Raw genomic sequence first — 23,177 nt, forward strand, 5'->3', positions numbered from 1 at the left:
AAGTATATAAACCTAATCTGCTCAGTATATATATTTATTTTACATTTAGTATCTTCACATAAATTAAGACTTTGTTTTTTTTTAATTGGGGTTAAACTGACAAATTTCTTATCTACATCCATAAATTGTCTTCATTATTAAAACAGATTATAAAAATAAATATGTTTGAATAGTTATAATTTTGGTAATTGCACAACTGGTAATTGTGTCCCTGAGTCAGTGCAGTAAAAGCAATGCCATATGTATCAACCAAGTGTGCAAAACTAGAGTCGGGGAGGGGTAGAATGTACCCCCCCTTCCTGCTCCAGTGCAGGACCGGGAATCTGCTTTGCCACCAGTGTCTCTTACTGCTTCCTTGTGCACACTGGAGTTTATTTCATGAGCTAGAAACAATTATTTCACTCCGCTAATACTTGCATGGGGGGGCGGCACCCGCCTGTGTGTGTGTGTGGGGGCGGCAACCGCCTGACCATGGGTGGGTGTGTGTGGGGAGGGGGGGGGGGGGGCGCGAGGGGGGGGGGGGGTAGCGGGCAGGAAGGGGGTATCGGCAAAGCGGCGGGGAGGGAGGTGCTAATACTTGCATGAACATACCTAGCAGTAAAACTGGTCACATCTAGGAGAAGTCATCGAGAGGCATGAGACCAGTTTGGTCAGGTGATAGATATGCAAGTCTCTGATTCGTCAGCCCTGATCATGTGCTAAAGCAGGGTGCGGTCACAGCAAATCAGAGCTTTGCAAATCTATCAGGTGATCAAACAAGTCACATGCTTCTCCATGAAGTTCTCCTAGACATGACCATCACCACCCAGCAGTTGGTCAGATTCTCTATGGGCTTCCTGGAATTTTTGGAGAATATAAGTGAGACCGCAGACTTGGCCTGGATTTATTAAAAACGGTCTGCTTTTGGCAAAGGGGTTTGCCAACCTTGCCTGGGTCACATCAGACCATAGTGAGGGCCGCTGAAAGATTAGTGAATTAGCATTTGAACAATTGGTGTTGTGTGTAATCCAGGTTGTCATTTAAAGTTTGGGGGGGGGGGGTTAAAGGAAGACAAGGTGAGTGAGAGGCATCTAGAGGCTGCCATATTTATTTCCAACAATACCATTTGCCAGGCATCCTGCAGATCTCTGGCATCAGTAGTGCCTGAATCATACACCGGAAACAAGCATGCAGCTAATCTTGTTAGATTGTTGTCAGAACCATCTGACTCGCATGCTTGTTCAGAATCTATGGCTAGAAGCGTTAGAGGCAGAGGATCTGCAGGACAGCCAGGCAATGTGCATTGTTTGAAAATAAACAATTTTTTTCCCTCCTCCATTGAGGGCTAAAGTCTGTCCCCGGCATTAGGACAAGTTCATTTCCATACAAGCCTTATTTAGTGGTGTTCCTACAGTAATGAACTTTTGTGACTATACAGCTCAATGTTCTTTAATGTCCCTACTAGACGGGACATTCCTATTTATTAAAAATAGAAGATAAAATCAGTAATGCAGGTATACTGATATTTAAAGCACACTGTGCTGAGACGAGAAGAGCGTGATTCCGTTTTAAGCCACTAGTACTTTTATCAACATAAAAAATAAACTACAGTGCCCCCCAAACAAAAAAAATAAGACCGAAGTGGTAAGGATTATATTCTTGAAAGTTGACAGTTTTGCTCTCAAAATGGGTGTGTCTGCTGTTACCAGGCAACAGGAGATTGGTCCGATCCGCTTGGCACACTCAGACGATTGCATCCAACATAGAGTGATGCTATGACCTCATCTCGCTGCATTACTTCTTGAAGAACTTCTTAAAAACATTCTTCTTATGTTTCTCTTTGACATCATCTGTCTCCACCACATTTGGAGTGTAAGATGCTCCTAGATTGGTCCTCTCTGAGGTGATATACACTATGGAGGAAAGGGAAACATGATAACGTGCTCTGCTAGGTTACATAGGAGATGATTATTAATGAAACAGGAGCTATATGAAATTAGCATTATACTTGGTTATATAGACTCATCAATAGGCCTCAACGATTCTAGAAAAAACATTGAATTGAGCAATTACTATCCGAAATTTCGATTCGATTCACGATTTCCTTCAAATCAAGCTTTGTTCCCCCTCTCTCTTTGTGCACCCTCTGTGTCCCCTCTTCTCTCTCTGTGCCTGTTCTGTGTCTCTCTGTTTTCCCACCATCTCCCAAACTGCGGCAGTGCTGGACATACCTTCCAGGACAAGTCCAGCAATGCCCGTCTATTCACTTCGCCTTCTGCAGGCTCTAATGCTTGGCATACTTCCTGTATGTCATGTGACCCTAGTGAGGCCTCTGTTCTGATATACACAGTTACTTACACCAAAATGCTGGGACACTCACCACCCCTCTCCTGCACATGTGACTTTATCTGTAAAACATGCCAAACTGGTGAGAGGTGAGGACAGGTTTGGGAAGCAGCATTCTGAAGTACACTGAGTAATGAAGCAGATTGCATCTTCATAAGGATGGTGAATAAATATCCATTTGTAATTAGTGCAGAGATTTGCATCTGGCTTGGTGCAGACAGGGTGACCTTATTACACTTCCGTGAGAAGAACCTGCTAGATCAACTCTTGTATGTTTAGAAAACTAATTGAGTCATTTGTGCTGCCACAACAGAAATTAATTGTGTAATGGTTATTGGAATAGCTTCTTCTCATTGGCTATTGGTGAATACAGCATGATCTTACCTCTGCTGCCAGGGATTCCGTGGCCATTAGTGTCTGGTTCAAACGATAATGTCCTCCTGTACAAGTCACAAAATAATTTAAAGGTGAATTGTAGTGAAAATAGTGTAATTAATAAAATTGCTTATTTTTTAACAATATTCTTTTATAAAATATTTAGTCAGAGTTTGCCCACTGTAAAACCTTTCCTCACCCCCAATTTACATTTTGAAATGTATCACATGTGGCAACATCTTTACTGCTGGCAGGTGCATCACTGAGGAGCAGGGGCGTAACTAGAAATCACTGGGCCCCTCTGCACATGTTTGGATGGGGCCCCCTCCCCCTGCATGCATGGTGTACAGAAAACCCATACAGAAAACTGACAGATGATTGTGCTCCCAGCCTCAGCTTATTACACTCACTCTGTCCATCTCTGATGGAGCAGAACTGGCTCTGCAGACTTCTCCAGCATCACTACAGTACACAGCACTTGGGGAGAGGTTGGGGGCTGGGCGCTGTGCACAAGACCCTGCTGCACACTGAATAAGGACAGTCTACAAATCTTTGTATGATTCCTCATCAGTGACTGAGCAGAGGCAGTCATTAGAACAATTGTGCAGACAACAGAAAGCTTTTTCTCTTTGTGCCCTTAGTTGCAGTATCTCAGGACAGGGAAAATAAACTTCTCCCCCCATGGGCCCCCCTGCTGCTTCTGGGTCCCCCCTGCGGCTGCATCCCTTGCAAGGTCTATTGTTACGCCCCTGCTGTGGAGCGTTCGATTACTAAGAATTCTTTGCACAGAGGGAGATATTGCTTGCTTTGGCAGTTGGAAACAGACGTCACTTCCCACAATGCAATGAGGTACACAGAAAGCAAACTGTCAGGACCATGGTCATGACATCGCACTGTGGGAGGGGTTTCACCACATTATCAGTCATACAGATGTCCTTTATTATCTATCCAAGAAAAGGAAAAGATTTCTCATGGGAAAGGGGGTATCAGCTGCTGATTAGGAGGAGGTTCAATCCTGGGTCAAAGCTCCTCTTTAATGTATTTTTGTTAATATTCTAGCAAATACAAATGTAAGCATTGGGTATGGAAAACACTAAAGGTTGGTTCACATTGGCACTCTTGAGCGCTTTGCTGATGGCCGGCGATCAGCAAAGCGCTGCTACAATGTATCCCTATGGACACATTCACACTGCAGGGAGATTTAAGTTAAAATCGCGATCGCGGGCTAGCGGCTACCCGAGTGTGAACTATCCCTAACAAAGTATTCCCCTTTCGGAGTTGTGCCCTCTCAGATGGCTTGTACCTCAGTGTTTCTCACCCTATATCCTACATGTCAAACTCCAGCCTGTGTGAGCCATCAGATTTAGCCCTCAGGTGGTTTCCATTATGTTTGGCCCACTCTAGACAACCAGAGAAGCTATATTGTACAGTAAAGGTAGCCATACACTGGTCGATTTGCCATCAGATTCGACCAACAGACAGATCCCTATCTGATCGAATCTGATCAGAGAGGGATCGTATGGCTACCTTTACTGCAAACAGATTGTGAACCGATTTCAGCCTGAAACCGTTCACAATCTGTGGTGGTGTTGGTGCTGCCGCCGCTTCCCCCCATCCCGCACACATTACCTGCTCCGCCGGCGCGACTCCCAGATCTCCGCTCTTCTTCTCCGCTCTGGTCTGGTCTGTTCTCCGGCATGCTTCCCTTCTTCCTGTCTGGGGGAAGTTTAAACAGTAGAGCGCCCTCTACTGTTTAAACTTCCTGCCGGGACAGGAAGAAGGGAAGCATGCCGGAGACCAGACCAGACCAGAGCGGAGAATGAAGAGCGGAGACCCGGGAGTCACGCCCGCGGAGCAGGTAATGTATTGCAGCTCTATTGCGGCGGTCGTCGGGCACTCGAACGCTGCTAGTGATGCGCTCTTTACCCGCGGGTGATCGACGGTTATTTTCCGCACGGCGCAATCGACGGGATCGGATGGAATGGATCGAAATTCGGCGTGTAGCGCGAACGATTGGCAGCAGATTCGATCCCAGTGATCGAATCTGCTGTCGAAACGGCGGCAAATCGCCAGTGTATGGCCAGCTTAAGCCCTAGATCATCAAGGAAGCCATGAGGAGAGGGAGAAAGCTCTAGACACCAGGGAACTATATAGGGAAAGGAGGGAGCCTCTAGACATAAGGAAACTGTATAGGGGAGGGAGGTAGAACCACTAAACACCAGGAAACCGTTTAGATGAGGGAGGGAGGACCACTAAACACGAGGGAACTGTATGGGCAGAGAGGAGGGCCACTAGACACCAGTTAACAGTATAGGGGAAGGATGAGGGCACTAGACACCAGATAACTGTATAGAGGATGAAGGAAGCTATTAGACACCAGGTGACTTTATAAGGGAGAGAGGTGGCCACTGGACACTAAGGTTGGCCTGTGACTTGGTCCCAGAGCCCTACAGTGCACCGATAGCCCCTCTTGAAAGATCATCAACCACATTGTTCTGCGATTGCGCAGTTCACAAAGACTGAGAAGAGTATGGGAGAGCAATCGATCGAGGCGCAAGGATGCACCCAACACAGAATCCCACAACCACTGCTGTGTTTAAGGCTCTTTTGGAGGGGCCAGCGCTGCACTGGAAGGTATCAGAACTGCAGCGTTGGACCAGATATACTGCCGGGGGGATGAAAATGCCCCAGGTAAGTAAACTTTTCTCTTTCAGCTTGGATGTCCACGATGGGCGTGGCCGCGGCGGCAGCAGCCCCAGGACTGCCTAACGCCGATCGGTGTTAGGTCCTGTGGGCCTGTTTTGCAGGAGATCGCACACGCCAATGCGCGTCATTTCACTCCGTACAGCGATGCGATCTAAGGCAGCATTGTACTGGGGACAGAAGTGTGACACGGCTGTCCCCTCCAGAGGCTCAGGGGTGATTGGCTGTCATAGACTGAAGCCTATGAAAACCGATCACAGTGATTGGGTGGCAGGGGGAGGGAGGGTGGGTTTAACAAAAATAATAAGGAAATTTATTACAAAAATAATGACAAATATTTGTAAAAAATAAATAAAAATAAACACTGGTGGAGTGATAAGACCCCACCAACAGAAAGCTCTGTTGGTGGTGAGAAAAGGGGGGGATCACTTGTGTGCTGAGTTGTGCGGCCCTGCAGCTAGGCCTTAAAGCTGCAGTGGCCTATTTGATGAAAAATGGCTTGGTCTTTAGGGGGTTTAACACTGCGGTCCTCAAGTGGTTAAGGTAACAAGGGTCACTTAAATGTTGCCAGAATGTGGACAAGCTGGACTAACCACCCAGAATGTGTAGAAGTTTGGTGAAAGTTAATAATTTGAGCACAGAGGAACAAAAAACCCCAAAACAAAACTATTTTGATTAGTCTACTTGAAGTTAACGAGAAGCTAATTAAACCCAAACAGGCTTTTTATGCATATATATGATTCAGGGGGCTGTTAATTGTATATCTGCAAAACACAAGTCACTTTTATAGGACATCATTTTTCCTATATGATTATTACTGACCTTGTGATTTCACGGATTGGAGTGTAGGGCTTTACCTCTGGTTTCACAGCAGGTACATCTAAAGAAATGACACAGATTTGTGATTATTTAAAAAAAAATGAATATGTAGGGCAGAGTATGAATAGTGACAATAATGAATGCAAGGAAAAAAATTAATAAACTGCAGTTTGACTTATGACCACAAGATGGAGATGACAGTGTATATATTATATAGCAGTGTTTCTCAACATTTTATTGGTTTGTACCCCTTTTAAAACCCTGTACTCACCAAGTACCCCCTAGCATAGTAAACATTATCACAAGTACCCCTTGACAAATATATATTTGATTGTAGTACATGAAAATTGGTTCTAAACACTTTCCAAACATTTACTATTGCTTTTAATTAGCAAAAATATTAATTTGGTATTGTTTAAATAAGATTTATCATTTTCTTAAACTCAAAATTTGTTATTATTGGTAAAGTTTATCAAGTCGAGTACCCCCTGGAACCATCAGAAGTACCCCCTGGGGTACGCGTACCACATGTTGAGAACCTAGGCTATATAGGATTCAGATGGTACTGCATCTGAGTGTCATCAAACGACACTGTTTCTATATAAAAAATAAAAAAAAGTGACAAACTATTGATAACTAAGAGGAAAAATGTTTTTTTTTTCAAAAAGACCTTATACTATTTGAGAAAATCTATTTTAAAGTTTCAAAGAAAAAAGAGCCAATTCATTAAAAAGAACCGGATCATTCATGAACCGTTAGTATAGCTTAGAATGCGTCCTGTGCAGGACGTATAGCTGCCGGCTCCCGCTGTCTCTCCCCAACCTGCCTTCACCTGTCACCCTCACCTAGGCTAACGGTGACAGGTGAAGGCCGGTGGGGAGAGACAGCGGGAGCCGGCAGCTATGCGTCCCAAAGGACGCATTCTCTGCTATGTGGGGGGCGGCGGAGATCTTCAATCAACTTAATTGAAGATCGCAAGATAAGAGGATTCTGTATTCGTGGGATCATTTACTGAGGATATTGGCATGGGAAATTTTTTGTAAAAGGTACAGGTAAGTATTGCTGGTTAATTAAGAACATTAAAGGATTTTTTTGGTTGTTGTGTTTTTATTTCATTTAACCCTTTGTGGAAATGGGTAAGGGGTACTTTGTACCCCTATACTATACTATTAACCGCTAAAGTGGGCGGGGTTAATTTTCCCACGGTCAGAAGGAGAATTTACATTAAAACTTTAAAATCGATTTTCTCAAAAACTATAACGTCTTTTTGAAAAAAAAGTCCCTCTTGTAGTCACTGCCCTCCTCTACATACCCTGCAAAATTGGTGTTTTCACTATGTAAGGGGACTTTGCTATTAACCGCTAAAGTCGGTGGGCATTAATGTCTATGGGAAAAATGCGAACACAAACGTTTTTGAAAAAAAATTGTGGTTCAACGCGAACCACCGAAGTTCGCCGGCGAACCGTTTTGGGCCATCTCTAGTTGTAACCTCGTCTTTAAGTGAACAACTTTGCCAAGTTTGGGGATTCTGGCTTTATTACTGTGAGAATGGCAGCCTTTTACATTTCTTCCATTGACTTCAATGGTTGAAATCTCATTGGCTGTTTGTGGTTTCTGCACTGCTCCGCATATGGCTGGATGAGGGAGGATATTCGGGGAGGTGTGCCCTCTGAATTCTGTGCCCAGAAGCCACTGCCTCCTGAGCCTCTCCCTCGGCTTGCCCCTGATGCTCATACATGCAATCCCATACATGCAATGGAGGACAGTATCCCTGGAATTTCCCAATGGAAGGAATGAGCAGCTTTGAGGCAGTAAGACGGTGCTCTAATGAACAGCCAATGTCTGTGGACACACCTCAAGCACAATGGGTCATAAATACATGGGGGATTGTTGTAGGGGAACTGGAGGGGAGGCAATGATGCATTTTACATTTAACCTAACATCAAATGGTAGGCAGAATTTCACATGCATTACTGACGCATAGCAATCAATGCTCACCTGCTCTCCTGTCAATTGATTGGATCCAGACCTCCATCTTCCTGATTGAAGGAGCTGAGAAGATGTATTCAGAGCCATCGGTGGTCCTGGAAGCAAAATACATCCACACATTTAAATACAATACCACAAAAATATTACACTGGAGTACATAGAACTATACAGTAGAATCTCGTTATAATAAACTCTGATATAGTAAACCTCTGGATATAGTAAACTCAGTCCTCAGGTCCCAACAACTGTATTTACAGTATGATTTATTTTCACATTGGGTTTCGACATTTAGCCAGTAGCAAAACTATAGGCCAAAATGATAGCTGTGAAATAGTCATCATGGGGTGTACTCTCTAAAGTTACTGAGCATGGAAAACACATGTAAACATTAGCAGAGGTAATGAAGCAAATAGCATAACTCGCATTATACATACAGCATTCACGTTGTAGGTATAGCCTGTGTTACCAGATGACTTGGTCCGCCATTGAAACGCATTACGCTCAGTTCACACTAATGATGGATGCACAACAGTGCACTCTCAGCATGTACTGTGCGGATACGCTGGGACCAATCTAGCAGGGCCGGGCCGAGGCATAGGCTGGAGAGGCTCCAGCCTCAGGGCGCAGTGTAGGAGGGGGCGCAGAATTCAGTCAGCTGTCATTCCTAATTGTGTTTGAAGCAGAGAGAAATAAGAAAAAGGGATACATGGCAGTGACTGCAAGCCAGATAACTAGATATTAAGGTGTTGGGGAGGTTGTGGGCCCTGTGGCGCCTCTTAGTCTAATAGCAATCAGTGTGTGACGGCTGGGGTGGGGGGGATGGAGGGCACACTTTGGTGTCTCAGCCTTGGGTGCTGGAGGACCTTGTCCCGGCTCTGCAATCTAGGGCTGGCTCTGCCATATGGGCAAAGCAGGGGACAATTGCCCCAGAGCCCCCGCACTGCGGGACCCCGCCAAATTGTTTCCCTCCACTGCTCCCTGGGGCCCCTTCACGTGTAGCAGCATTAATCACTCACTGGCTGTCCCGGCTGGTGGCGGCTGTACCGTCCATGCATGCTTAGCCACACCGTCTGCCTCTTCTCGATACGGCGCGTGTTTACACTTGACACACGGTGAAGACTACCGGGACAGCCAGTGAGTGATTAATGTAGTTGTATGTGAGGTGGCCCCCTGCTTATGTTTTGCCCTGGGTCCATTGCAAGTCTGTTGCAGACAGTTCACTGGTGCCATTATGGATCTGTCACCTGGTTTCTTTGCCACCGCTCATGTGACTGAGTTGTGGACCAATGGGAATCCTCCCTGTGGAGGGAAGATTCCTATTGGTTTGGGGAGCCCCAGCAGTACACTTCTGTCAGTGCTCCCATCAGTATTGAGGCGCTTGCGCCCGGGGTCAGCAGTAACGACGGACTCGAGCAGCGGGAAAGAATGTGACAGATGAAGGAGGAAGATGGCAAGACTGGAAGACTCCATAATGGCAGCTTTGATAATAACTCTCCCTACAGGCCCAGCATAAGTTTATCCAGAAATGTGAATGCATGCGATACCTCATAGCAAAGGTGTTCACTTTGTCTGATGTGTCCTTCATCCTCTCACAGACGGCATCCACCACACTGACCGATGGGATCGCAGTTTCATTCTGGTGGAGAAACAACATACAACTCAGACTATTGTGCTTCTAGCCGATAATTCTTCCAGTGTGAATTCATGAGGTCAGAGATGACAGGGAATGTCCCCTGATCAGCTAGTGACATTACATTACATCTAGAAACATTGCAGATAGCGTGGTTTGCAATCTTAAAACAGAAGGTATTTGCGATATTTCAGATTTAAGTGTGTAACTGTGGTTACCCACAATGCACAGCTACTGAATATGCAAATTATCTCTTTATACCCCTGAAGACAGGCTTATATTTAGAACCGCTGGTGGCAAGCCTACAGCTTTACATTTCACAGAGTCACATCAACCCAACATGCAGACAGCCTGTTTCAGAATGTTGGTCCTCCTCAGTGCATGGCAGGGATTGATATTGCAGTATGGGATAGGGCTTGGACCAGTACAACAGAGTAACCAAGCATTTTTTTGTAGGAGGGCCTTAGTCCCCTTTACTTTCCTAGAGGTTTTGGGTCACCCTGAGATGCTTGGTTACTCGGTTGTTTCATCTAGAAACATTCATTTCCTTAGCCATTGGAGCATTTCATTAAAAAATAAAAAGTTTTTTTTGATAATTTATTTATTTATTTAGTGTTTCAATAGCACTGACATCTTCTGCAGCCCTGTACAGAGTATATAGCCTTGTCACTAACTGTCCCTCAGAGGAGCTCATAATGTAATCCCTACTATCCTATCATAAGAAATCAAAGTGCCCCTCCTTAGAATCTCTAGGCCAGATTTATCAAGAGTGTCTGAGACGAAATATTAGTAGGTTTTTAGAAATCCGTGCAGAAATGTCTCAGACAGCCTAAGAAATCACTAAATAGTGCAGATTCCTTCAAAAATTGTTGTAAAATAGGAGGAGCTAGGAAGGTCTCTCAGACAGTGCAGTGTGTGAGGGGAATTCCTGTTGCTGAGGTAACCAACACACTTGCTGTATTGATAGCAGCAGGCTCTGAGGAGGAATTCAGCAGGGGGGAGGAGCACATCACAAATCATGTCTAGCCTGCATTCTGCAATCATGTCTAGCCTGCAGTTCTACATCTTTAGAACTGCCATCAAGCACTTCTTAATCTGCAGCAGTTTAGGGATGGATTTGCACTTTTCTTAACTGTAGTGCAGCTCTAGAAATTCATGCTAAATTACCACTATTACCTAGGATTTAAGAACCAGAACCGCTGCCAGATTGTGTATGTTGGGGGACCCCTGCTGCCAGATTACATGTATTTTGGGTGTTGCGTGTATTTTGGGTGATCCACTGCCAGGTTTCGCGTATTTTGGGGAACTGCTTCCAGATTATGTGTATGTTGGGGGAACTGCTGCTGCCAGATTGTCTATTTTGGGGGAACCACTGCCATATTATCTGTATTCTGGAGGAACCTCTGCCAGATTATGTGTATTTTTGGTGAAATGCTGTCAGATTACATCTACTTTTTGGGGATACACTACGACAGAGCTCAAACTTCCCCTGGCAAACCTTTTATACCACTGCTAAGGCCAAGTATATTTGGCCCCACCCATGACCACGCCCACGCTATGCTTAACCACGCCCATTTTTGGTGCGGAGCAGAGGTTTATAGGGTGAGTCCACTCACCTCTTTTTTTCAGGACTAAACCCCTGGATAGTAGACATTGCACAACAGGACCCTCGCCCGCTCAGCTTTGGCTGGAAACTCGAGTGGCAAGGTTAGTGCTGCTGGTGGGTATTATGAGGTTAATTTATGTGCAGTATGACTTTGCACATACTCAGTAGCATTTGTATGCTATTTCTATGGGTATGCTGAAATGTTGATAGACCAGATGTCATCCTCCTTCAGATTGCTCCCTGGGGGCCCCTGCTGCACGATTTGTGACTTTGTTGTAACTCACCTGTCCCGGCGCACTGCTCCGCCCATGCATATGTCTTTAGCCACGCTGCCTGCCTCCTCTCCATAGCCAGGTGCATGTTAGCGGTAAATTACCTGCGCCGGGTCATGGAGGCAGACAGGCAGTGGGGATGAAGGTGGAGCATGGACAGAGCAGTTTGCTGGGGAAGGCGAGTTACAATGAAGCCACAAATCGTGCAGAGGCCCAGAGAGTAGACAGGGGAGACCATCTGGGGGGTACGGCGGCACGGGGAAGGGCCCGGGGAGCAGTCGGGGGTTCTGGGGTAATTGTCCCCTTTGCCTTAATGGGAGTGTAATGGTAAGCCAACCTTTACTTCGCTCTTTAACCTGTTTTTGACAGTTGTTTCCATTTCGGGCTCCTTCACTCATCAGTTATTAACTTCTGATTAGATGCTTTAAATAACAGCTCTACTTTTGCTCCAATTTCTCTATCTCCAACATGCAGGTTTATGGCAGTGAAATGTGCACAGATCCTGTATTGGTTGGTACCTTGGCTTCGTCCTTCTTGGCAGAGTAGAAGCTCATTATCTGGCCACGTAGTGTGATGTAGTATGAGTGCCAGAAGCTGGCTTCATTCACCTGCATGAAAATGAAAGGTGTAAATGAAAATGTAGAGTACATCATACTTTCCGTAATACTGTAGAGATTGACACTCTGGTCTGTCAGAAATAAATTTTGTGTAATATCTGGATCAGGGCCGGCCCTAGACTTTTTGGCGCCTGAGGCAAAATTAGAAAAAAATCGCCGCCTCCCCCCCCTCCCACCCACGGCTGAGCTGGAGGGGTAGTGGGCAGAAAGGGGGTATTGGGCTTAGTGGTGGGGAGGGGGGGGCTTGTCGGACCCCCCCCCCTTCCTTTGCCTGGGTCCCCCAATCTGCGCTCCTCCTCCAGCGTTAAGTACCAGCGTGCATATGATTAAGAGGTAACGGGCGGGGGAATCACTCACCTCTTCCGCGTTCCATCGTGCGCTCCACTGACGTCACTTCCTGCAACGCTGTCCACTTACAATACAGTGGGCGGCGTTGCCGAAAGTGACGTCAGTGGAGCACACGATTGAACGCGGAAGAGGTGAGTGATTCCCCCGCCTGTTGCCTCTTAATCATATGCACGCTGGTACTTAACGCTGGAGGAGGAGCGCAGATCGGGGGACCCAGGCGAGGGAGGGGGGGTCCAACCCCCCTCCCCACCGCTAGGCCCAATACCCCCTTTCTGCCAGCTACCCCTCCAGCTCGGTGGGCGGCCCACAGCAACCATGGACAGGCGGGTGTCGCCCCCCCAGATCTGCCGCCTGAGGCAAATGTTTCACCCCGCCTCATGAGCGGGCCGGCCCTGATCTGGATGATAGGAGGCACGCTGTGTTTTCTGTGCATATCAGAAAATGTTCTGGATGATTTAGATATGTGTACAGGGCCGGATTTCTGGAAAGGCCACAAAGTCCCTCACCTTGGGAACCAGCAGCCCAAGGGGGTGGCTGGACAGGGAAGATAAGGATATAAATTGAAAAAAGGGGGGCTGGAAATGGGGAGCAACACATGGAAGAGGGGTGCTGCTGCCCAAGAGAGCAGTGCATGAAAGAGTGGTGCTTGTTACAGGTAGTAGGTGGAAAAAAACACCGCTCTCACTCCCGGTATCCAGGCCGTGCCTGACCACAGGTAGCCAGTCCACAGAACAATAGTAAGCACAAAAGATCTGCACTTAGGCTATGGGCTATGACTAAGGACCAAGTGGGTCCAAAACATGTTTCTTACTGGATATATCTATAATAAAGGTTTCCATTCGGATATTATGGGCTAAGTGCGGATCTTTTTTTTCTTACTTAAAGAGGAGCTGTCAGCCATACTATCTAAAAAAACCCCGCATATATAAGTAGATAAATACTTGCTCTACTTACATAACATATGCATTGCACTGTCCATGTTTTGATTTTAGTGATTTTCCTACAGTAAAAAAAAGAGAAAATCCTTCTTTGCATTTCCCATTTTAGCTGTGGCTATTTTGAAGCCAATCCTGATGTAATTTCCTCCCTTACTCTCCTGTGCCTGATTGTGTATGCATTGCCCACCCTTCACTATAGAAAGTGCATTGTCTCAGCATGAGAAATATTGGCCAATCAGAGAGGAACAGATGTGTGGGAGGGAAAAACAGGAAGCAAAGAGGCTTCAGCCAATCAGGCTGCATTAGTTAAGTCTGAGGGGAAGTATAGAAGCAAAAAAGGACAACCCAGCATGCCCTGCAACCTCCTTTTTGTGTACCAAATTTTGTGTTTACCAAATAAGAGTCAGGTAAACTGGGGAATGATCATTTATCAACAAGAAAAGTAATAGTGATTTTAACTTTTGGATTACCTGGTTAGCATCCTTATTACTTGTTTACCAGATAAAAATAAAGTATTGATTTTTTATTTTATTCCAGACAGTTACACATTAAGAGTGGCGCTGTTGTACATGGATAGTACACGTGTAATCTGGAAGCTGCACACTCCAGGGGAAAGGGGGGGGGGGGGCTGCACATGGAAGGGAAGCAGCTAGAAAGTTGGCCTAAGGGTGCTAAAAGTAATAGTCTAAGTCCAGCCTTGACCATGCATAAATCTTGGTTTCCATCCAAACTGTACAGCTGTGATGCACTTAATGCATCCTATAGTTCAAGACTGCAAACACCTGGCCAACTAGACTGCCCGCTGTGATTTGATAACAGTTTTTCTCAGTTACCCTCACCCCCTACTGCAATACCTGGCACTGTAATGTGTCCACCATCCCACTCGCTTCTACTCTGCTCACTACAACCTCTGACACCACCTCCTGATCCCCCAACCAAGCACAGATCTGAACATCCTCAGTGAGTGAATGGCTGTGATTCTACAGAGAGCAACATATGTAATCAGCAGGAGATACAATATGGAAACATTGCGGATCACGTAATTTTCTGAAATTCTGCCATCTGCCATGTCACAGTGAGGTTCCAGTACTTGTCACTGCAGACCCAGTCAGTGGTAAAATTGTGCTCCCTGCCAAAGCAGTCCCAGTCCTGGTCAGTGGTAAAACTGTGGTACCAGTCCCCTGTGGGAGCAGTACTAATCAGTGTGAGTAGTCCACTGTGGTCCCAGCCAATGTCAGTGGTTACACAGTATAGGGTTGGTAGAAGGTGGTGGCATACTACAGTGGAACTAAAAACTTTGAAAAATTATATTAATTTATATTCATTTGTATCCCATGTTATGGTGGAGGGGCCCATCAGAGGTGTCAAACTCAAATGTGAAGTGAGCCGAAACTGAACACTAGGACCAAGTGGCGGGCCAACGTCAATGTTTAGTGGCCACCTCCCTCCCTTATAAAGTTCTCTGGTGTCTAATGGCCCTCCTCCCTCCCTATACAGTTCCTTGGTGTCTAGTGGTACCCCTCCCTCTCCTATACAGCTGTCTGGTGTCTAGTGTTATAATTTAAGTAGGCCTCAGTTACTTGGCCTGAGTTTTATGTAAAAGGCTTGTCCGCAGTGTATGCCTTTAAAATAAATAGAGGTTTTGTGATGCAGGCAGAGGCATCTCAGGGTCTGCGTGTAGCAGAGGATACACGCAGATACTGAGAACATGTTCCTAAAAGAAGGCCATCGGACTACTCTGACCTTAACACTACACCACAGGAACAGAAAACATTGGCCATATTTACTAAACATCCACGTTCCTGCATATGGGTCAAATGCCTCATTGATTATTAATCAAGTAGGTGTGTATGATGACACCACGAGTGGGTCCACCAATAATCTGGTTTAGGGGGTGGCGAAGATGATGTCATATTTAACCCTTTCCTAGTCAGTATTAAAGGCTGAGGGAGCTACGAGAGCTCACTTCTGCTTCTTCCTTCCGCACTAGCTAGCAAGGCTGACTGGGACGACTTCTAAGCATGTTCTTCCTTTCTGTAATCTGATATAATGTATGCTGTACATAGGTAGTTTAGTGTAACGTAGTTAGGAAGAAGGTACCTGATAGACTTCAGCAGGGAGTCTCATCACGAGCTCGTAACGCAACATGAAGATTGGCATAGCTAGAAAATGATGACTGTATCTATCTGTCTTTCTGTGACTTGAATAAATAACGTGAACATTGAAGAAGCCTGAGAAAGTCTATATCCTGTTTGCGGTGTGGAGAGTCAAGTGATCTCACAGTCTGTGAGACGATGGTGTCGAAGCAAGGTGATAAGAACAGTTTATAACAGTGGCGCTGAAACCCTTCCCTGCCTAGCAAAACAGGCAGACGGGGCCGGGGCCGAAGAAGTTTTCAAGATATTCCACAGCAAAACAAGCGGAATAGACGGACGCGGACTGTAAAGCTTATCAAGCTGATACTGATAAGCTGGTGTGAGTGTGTGGGAGCCGAGCACACACGGGCTGCAATTCGAGGAAACCAGCGGCGAAACTCGTGGATGTTAAACTTTGACTGTAAGTGCACGCAGTCATAGCCTAAACCGGATCACAGGTGACTGGAAGGCTCCGAGGCCGGCTGGCAGCTGCCGCTAGAGATCGATCCGCTGAGCCAGTGTGGGTACACAGAGATGACGCTCAGTAGTTCCAGGGATCCACTGTTTCGTGGAGTTGCCAAAAGCTGGTCGAATTGGCAGGCGTACGAAGTCCGCTGCTCAGGCAAGTTTGATTTACGTTGTGATATGGCGTTATCTGTGTTGTATTTTGGTGTTATAACAAGGAGAGGATAATGTGGTCATATGTACATTCTGTGTTAAGTGCAGCATGGAGGCTGCGTGCTTTATTTATTTTTTTTGTTGTTGTTCTTTCTTCTAGGTTGGTTTTGTTTTTCTTTCTCCCCGTCCAGAGACTGGGAGTGATGCCAGCTGCGTTTTAGCCTAGCAGAGAGCGCCCCACGGAAGAGATAGGGGGGGGGGCGGCTGTCGAGCAGGTGGAGGGGAGAGAAGAAAGAGAGAGATAGCTGAGTAGACAGGAGAGGGGAGTTGAGACAGTTGTAAAACTTAGAAGTAAGTTTTTCTTCGGTGAGCTGGTTTTTTTTCTAATTAATTTATAGTTGCAGCTGAGATAATGGGTGAGGTTTTTGTTTGCTTTTCCTCCGTGCGTTTCCAGTCAGAGCTGCTAACATGCTTTTAAATATCTGTATCTGTTATGTTGTTTAGCCAGTTTGTCTGTTGTGCGTTTCAGCAGTAATAGCTGTTAATATGGTTTAGAGTTACGCTGCGCGCTTGAGTAGGTTTGAGTTATGGCAGAGATAAACGGCAGATGATTTGTGAGGAGAGAGAGGTTTCTACGTCCCTGGGTGAATAATCGCAGCTGGGACGAAGTGTGTGTGGCGGAATGCTGTTATTTTTTTTCTCTCTGCACTGTGTCATTCTGCATAAAATGTATGTTCTGTGTGAGTTTTGTGTTCTCTCCTAAGATATAGGAACGAGAGGCTGCTATGGGAGCAGCCATCTTAGCTGGCAGTCCAGGACTCAAAATGGCGGCAGTGGAGAGAGCCCGCCCCCGAGAGTCATGGCCCCCACACGTCATGGCAGGGGGGAGGAGGGGCTGGGGGATCCACGTCACGTCAGGCTGTGCTCGCGGCTCCGGGCAGAGCAGCTGAAAGGGAGGGGGGTAGAAATACAGAGACAGTCTACTGAGTGTCTCGGTTCTCGAAGTATTTCCCCAGAGGCTTTTCCCTGAGTCCATGGAAAGGAATGCCAGGATACGTGCACCAAGCTATTACTGTAACATTAGCAGGAGCACGGATAGGAAAAGTGTCCCAGCTAGGTGCAGGGACACACGTAGCAGTGCAGGTCAGGAAAGGGTCTGTACTGAGTTGCTTACGGGATTATTCCTGTAAGTGGGGCACCGTAATGGGTGGTGCAGCATGAGTTCCCAATAGAGTATAGGGGGGGACAGTGCATCAGGGGGGTGCCGGAGGTGGAAAAAAGGGCGTCGCCGCTGCTGCAGAGCGGTAACGTTTTTTTCCGGTTTTTGTCGTGGACAGGGCCAGAGCTTGACTGAGAGGTCTATGCTGGGCTGGGGCGTTTTTTTTGTGTGTGTTTTTTCGTCCACTGATTGGTCAAATATGTTTTTTCCAGTTCCTATCAATTGTAGCACAAAGAACAACAACTGACCGCAGTTCATGGGGCAATTATACAGATGATAGAATTGCCATGTACAGAGTGACAGTGTATCAGTACGGTGTTTGCCATGTGACTACCTACCATGTGGGCATTCAGGGATCTGCATACAGGCATGTGACGCTGGTATGCTTAGCCCTGCACCCTGTGTAGTTTAAGTGCAAGGTGCTCCTTCCTACAGGGAGGCAGCCGTTTTTTTTTGGGTAGTCTAGGTGGTGGCACGGCAGACATTGATCAGAGGGTACAACACACAGAACTTCTAGCAGAGCTGGTATCGCGATGAAGTTCTAGATAAGTAAATGCGATAATGAGTAAGAGCATTGCAGGCTCACCTGCAAAGCAGCATCAGGTGTGGCATCCGTAATCTGTGCATGCGACGGCCGCGCATGGACAGATAAGGGGGGATGTGGAGTGAGCTGCAATGAGGTGAGAGCTTCCAAAGGTGAAGTCCGCGGGAGCATATTTTAAACAGGTAAGTACTGAGGATAGTACTGAGGTAGGGGGGTGAAGTTTAACTCCAATCTACCAAAAAGAGTAAACAGAGTTCATGAGATGAGAACCATAACGCAATGAGATCAATTACGATATATATTGATCAATTTAAAGTGTACAGAGTACAAGCCGCAGGGCGAATCCCAAATCATTAATAAGAATTGATTTGTTTGTATTTCGATTTCAGGTGTTTGGCAATATGGAATTGAGACAGCTGCAGTGCTGGCAGCAAAGATGGAGATGTCAGTCGGATAAGCGAAAGGTTCCAGATGCCAATCTAAGTTTGGAGAAACACGAGATTCCTGAAATCGGAAAGAGACTAAAACACGAGATTCCTGAAATCGGAAAGAGATTAAAACACGAGATTCCTGAAATTGGAAAGAGACTAAAACACGAGATTTCGGAGATCGGAAAGAGACTAACAAAACTGTCTGAGCAAAGCATAATGCAAAGTGCTAATGTTTTTCTTTCCCAAGGTGGTGCTTTTATAATGAAGAGTACCGTGCTGATGGTGATCCTAGGTTGCCATTTCGTCCTAGGAGAACGAAGAGAGGGCATTCTCATGTATAATAGGGGGTTAATGAGAATGCAAGGCCCAAGCATGTTAATGTTGGGTGACAAAGGTACTAATCCTTTCACACCTCCCTCCGCTTGGCACAGATGGACCATGCAGGGACGGAGGAAAAGAGCACTTGTGCCAGGAGAAAATAAATTTCAGGGCACAAGGGGGGTGAAAGGTCTGAAGGGTCAGGTGTGCGGGCAGTGGGAATTGAATGGCAGTATAAATCTGCTATTGAGTACCACACTCCCAGAATCGACGCACCGATCCAAAGGTTTGTTAAAAGGTACATTGCAGTACAATGGGTACGTGCAAAAGGTGGAGTGTGTGATTCAGGGGTACCTTGTCTTGGTTATGCAGAGTGAGATGGTTCCAGATTGGAGAGGAACGAGCAGGAGGCGTCAATTCTCTTACCAGAGAGACGCAGGGGACAACATCGCACTCTGGAGCTACCAACAGAGAGTGCCTCTGAAACAACTATACACACGTAAAGGCTGGAAAGCCGAGGGTGGGTGGTTCTCGAAACAAGAAGTAAAAATCGAGATCAAGCCACATTTCCAGGTGACAAAGAGGGTGGGGAGAGCGGTCCCGGGGGAGGGAAAGCCCACACGGGGAACCCCATTCACACCACACGGGTCACAACAGGGGACGATATTACACAGTCCATATGCAACAGCTTATCCTCATGATAGTTGGGTAAGTGAAGAGGTACTCTTAATCGAACGATTGCAGAGAGTACAGTCTTCCCGACCTCAGGTACATAGTGTGCCTCAGGACATAAGGGGGGAAGAGGTCCAATCAAGACAGCTGGGGACATATTTTGTCAGCGAGAGATTGGACAAGGGGAGGTATATTACTTTTCCTGGAGAAGGATCTTTTGCATGGCAGCTTCGAGATGTTTGGGTGAACAAATGGAAACGGTGCAACATTCCTTTAGGCACCGCTACTTCCTTAGTTCCCACCTTAACCCGTGTCTTACACCAGGACCTGAGAGGTCAACCTTTTTTGGTGCTAGACGGGGAGGTGAAGCAAGTAGAGTTGTCCTCATGCGGGCAATTCTTGCAGAAGTACCTGCGTTGGCCGGGGCAAGTCAAATTTAGTGAAGAAGCCTGCAGGCTCAATAACGCAGAATGCGAGGCTACCATTCAAAAGATCCACCCTGAAGCCCAACCGATAGTTCCGGTGGCTGAAGGAAAGGTTTGGTTTTTTAACATAAGTTCTAATGATACATTCAAGGTATATTCTCATAATTGTTCCGATAAGGGGGAGTTTCCAAGGGGAACATATTGGGTGAGTGGAGATCCCATATGGATCCTGTCATCCAGGTTGGATGACGTTGTTTTTCAAATTGGTAAGAAAAATCTAAAATGCAAAGTTTCACGGGTAGTTCCCGTCCTGAAAGAGAACACGATATGGGACAAAGGGGAACAGGGTTTGATCCAAGACGACCACATTTTGTTACAAAGGTTAAACCAACAGTACACTAAGTTAGAGGTAAGATTTCACCATGATACAGGTGATCTTAACGAGGTAGAACACAAAAATGAGCAGGTGAGTTCCGGTCTGACCTGGTGGACAAAGGTTCCGGTGATGTTCCAGGGACACTCGGACTGGGCCTCTGCAGTTCCAAAGTTCTTTCTACACCCACTGGTCGTCTGGATGGGGATGACAACTTTAGGCATCATTATCCAGGTGAGGTTGCGTGTTAAAATTACGTAAAACAAATTAACCTGGTCCAGAGATTGGTGCCTCAAACAATCTCCTGAACCAATAGTTTAAATTAAGGGATATACAGGGTTACGGGTATAGGTTTAGTAGTACCTGTGATGGAGCTGATTGTATAAAGGCGCTCTTTTAGAAGGCACCTGGCACTGCTCCGTTTTGTAACAACCAAACGAGTTTCACTTTTCTGTGGTCATGCAAGTTTGTGAGTGATACGTAAGTGACGCAAATGCTGAGTATGTGGTATAGAGGGATTTAGAAGTAGGGCCTCCCCAGAGAGCCTGGTTACAGGAAGACCAAGAGGTCTTGCTCTCTCTCTTCCAGGGGTAATCGCCTAGAGCAGAGAAGTTGTGTGAGCACGAACATCGAAAAGTGAAACATACAAGAAAGAAACCAGGTACTGGGAGGTTCAGACGCTGAGATCTGCGGGTCAAGCCGTTTTAGGGGGGATTGTTATAATTTAAGTAGGCCTCAGTTACTTGGCCTGAGTTTTATGTAAAAGGCTTGTCCGCAGTGTATGCCTTTAAAATAAATAGAGGTTTTGTGATGCAGGCAGAGGCATCTCAGGGTCTGCGTGTAGCAGAGGATACACGCAGATACTGAGAACATGTTCCTAAAAGAAGGCCATCGGACTACTCTGACCTTAACACTACACCACAGGAACAGAAAACATTGGCCATATTTACTAAACATCCACGTTCCTGCATATGGGTCAAATGCCTCATTGATTATTAATCAAGTAGGTGTGTATGATGACACCACGAGTGGGTCCACCAATAATCTGGTTTAGGGGGTGGCGAAGATGATGTCATATTTAACCCTTTCCTAGTCAGTATTAAAGGCTGAGGGAGCTACGAGAGCTCACTTCTGCTTCTTCCTTCCGCACTAGCTAGCAAGGCTGACTGGGACGACTTCTAAGCATGTTCTTCCTTTCTGTAATCTGATATAATGTATGCTGTACATAGGTAGTTTAGTGTAACGTAGTTAGGAAGAAGGTACCTGATAGACTTCAGCAGGGAGTCTCTTCATGAGCTCGTAACGCAACATGAAGATTGGCATAGCTAGGATATGATGACTGTATCTATCTGTCTTTCTGTGACTTGAATAAATAATGTAAACATTGAAGAAGCCTGAGAAAGTCTATATCCTGTTTGCAGTGTGGAGAGTCAAGTGATCTCACAGTCTGTGAGACGATGGTGTCGAAGCAAGGTGATAAGAACAGTTTATAACATCTAGTGGTCCTCCCTCTCCTAAACAGTTTCCTGTTGTTTAGTGGTCCTCACTCCTATAAAGTCCCCTGGTGTCTACTGGACCCCCTGCCTCCCCTATATAGTTCCCTGGTGTCTAGTAGTTCCCCTCCCAATCCTAAATAGTTCCCTGGTGTCTAGTGGTCCCCCTTTCAAACTATTAAACAGTTCCGTGGTGTTTATTCCTTCATTAAAACACAAATCAGTGCACTCACGTTTCCATTCAAACCCCTTGAGAAAGTCACGTGGACGAAACCGGTCGGGGAGGAGCTACAGAGCGAGCGAGGGGAGGCGGAAGCGTGTGGATGACGGCGGTGCTACGTGGAGTATACGGCTGTGTGACCCGCGGTTCTACCAACCCTGCGCTTACCTGTATGCCTGTGATAGACATACATGGTGGAAACGTGAGTGCACTGATTTGTGTTTTAATGAAGGAATACATTTTATTGAAACGGTGCTACGCTATGTGGAGCATTTATTTTTCATATTAAGTTTTTGGTGATATGAAGAGGACAGAGATTGGAGTCCAGCAGTGACCAGAAGGGCAGAGAATCTATCTGACCGAGCATATATGATCATTTTGTATGATCATTGTAGCTGGTGAGTGCGATCACATGAGGTGTGGTGGCGGTTTGAAATCTTGAAGTTGGAGAATAGTATTGCGCTGATCAAAAGAGACTTTCCATATACTTGTTTTAAATTGAAATCTGGAATCAATTTGGATCAGCTGCAACTATAACTGAAGAGTGTGTGGGATTGCGCATAGTTGTGTATTTTTAATTTGTTTGATGTCTGAGAAAAAATGTGCATACCATTTTATGACTAGCAGCACTAGGAAAAAATCGTGTTTTTATCATTAGACTAGCGGTAGGTCTTCCCCGAGAGGACCCGGCACCGCTGTGGGGAAGTCTAGTAGGGAATAATTTTTGCACATATTATTTATACTGAAGCCAACGTCCTCCTTTGCTGCACCTGTTTTGAATGCATGTTGTGTATTTTAGTCCACAATTGTGGAGCTCTGCACATCTATTGCAGGTAGTCAATTCGGGTGCAGCCTCTGTTTGGAAGCGCTGCCAATGTCTCCTGCTGTACAAAATATATGATACTCTACCTTTCCTCCCGGCAGCAGTTTCTGTTTTGTCTCCAGGAATCCAAATACAGCCTTGTCCAATGCGAGCGTCTGAAAAACAAAAACAAAACAAAAAAACATTCAGAATAATGGGAGTAAAGTCAGGGCTACATTCCAAAATCCCTCCCTTCCACGGGAAGAACTGAAGGACGGGTAAACTTAAGATGGCCATACATTTAC

General features: G+C 45.9%; 1 protein-coding gene across 2 annotated transcripts in view; it reads right to left on the bottom strand.

The window, feature by feature from the left end:
* Positions 1-23,177, bottom strand: part of SPTBN5 (spectrin beta, non-erythrocytic 5) — a 379,061-nt gene continuing 355,884 nt past the window's right edge. For both annotated transcript variants that reach the window (XM_068254311.1, XM_068254312.1), the window contains 7 exons: positions 22,980-23,048; positions 12,238-12,327; positions 9,756-9,847; positions 8,221-8,306; positions 6,226-6,283; positions 2,710-2,765; positions 1-1,892 (listed from right to left, as the gene is read on the bottom strand). In XM_068254311.1, the coding sequence (XP_068110412.1) occupies positions 1,774-1,892; positions 2,710-2,765; positions 6,226-6,283; positions 8,221-8,306; positions 9,756-9,847; positions 12,238-12,327; positions 22,980-23,048 (570 nt within the window). In that variant the 3' untranslated portion in view covers positions 1-1,773. The remainder of the gene's footprint in view (positions 1,893-2,709; positions 2,766-6,225; positions 6,284-8,220; positions 8,307-9,755; positions 9,848-12,237; positions 12,328-22,979; positions 23,049-23,177) is intronic.

This window comes from Hyperolius riggenbachi, chromosome 9 (genome assembly GCF_040937935.1).
Source record: "Hyperolius riggenbachi isolate aHypRig1 chromosome 9, aHypRig1.pri, whole genome shotgun sequence".
NCBI classification, from domain to species: domain Eukaryota; kingdom Metazoa; phylum Chordata; class Amphibia; order Anura; family Hyperoliidae; genus Hyperolius; species Hyperolius riggenbachi.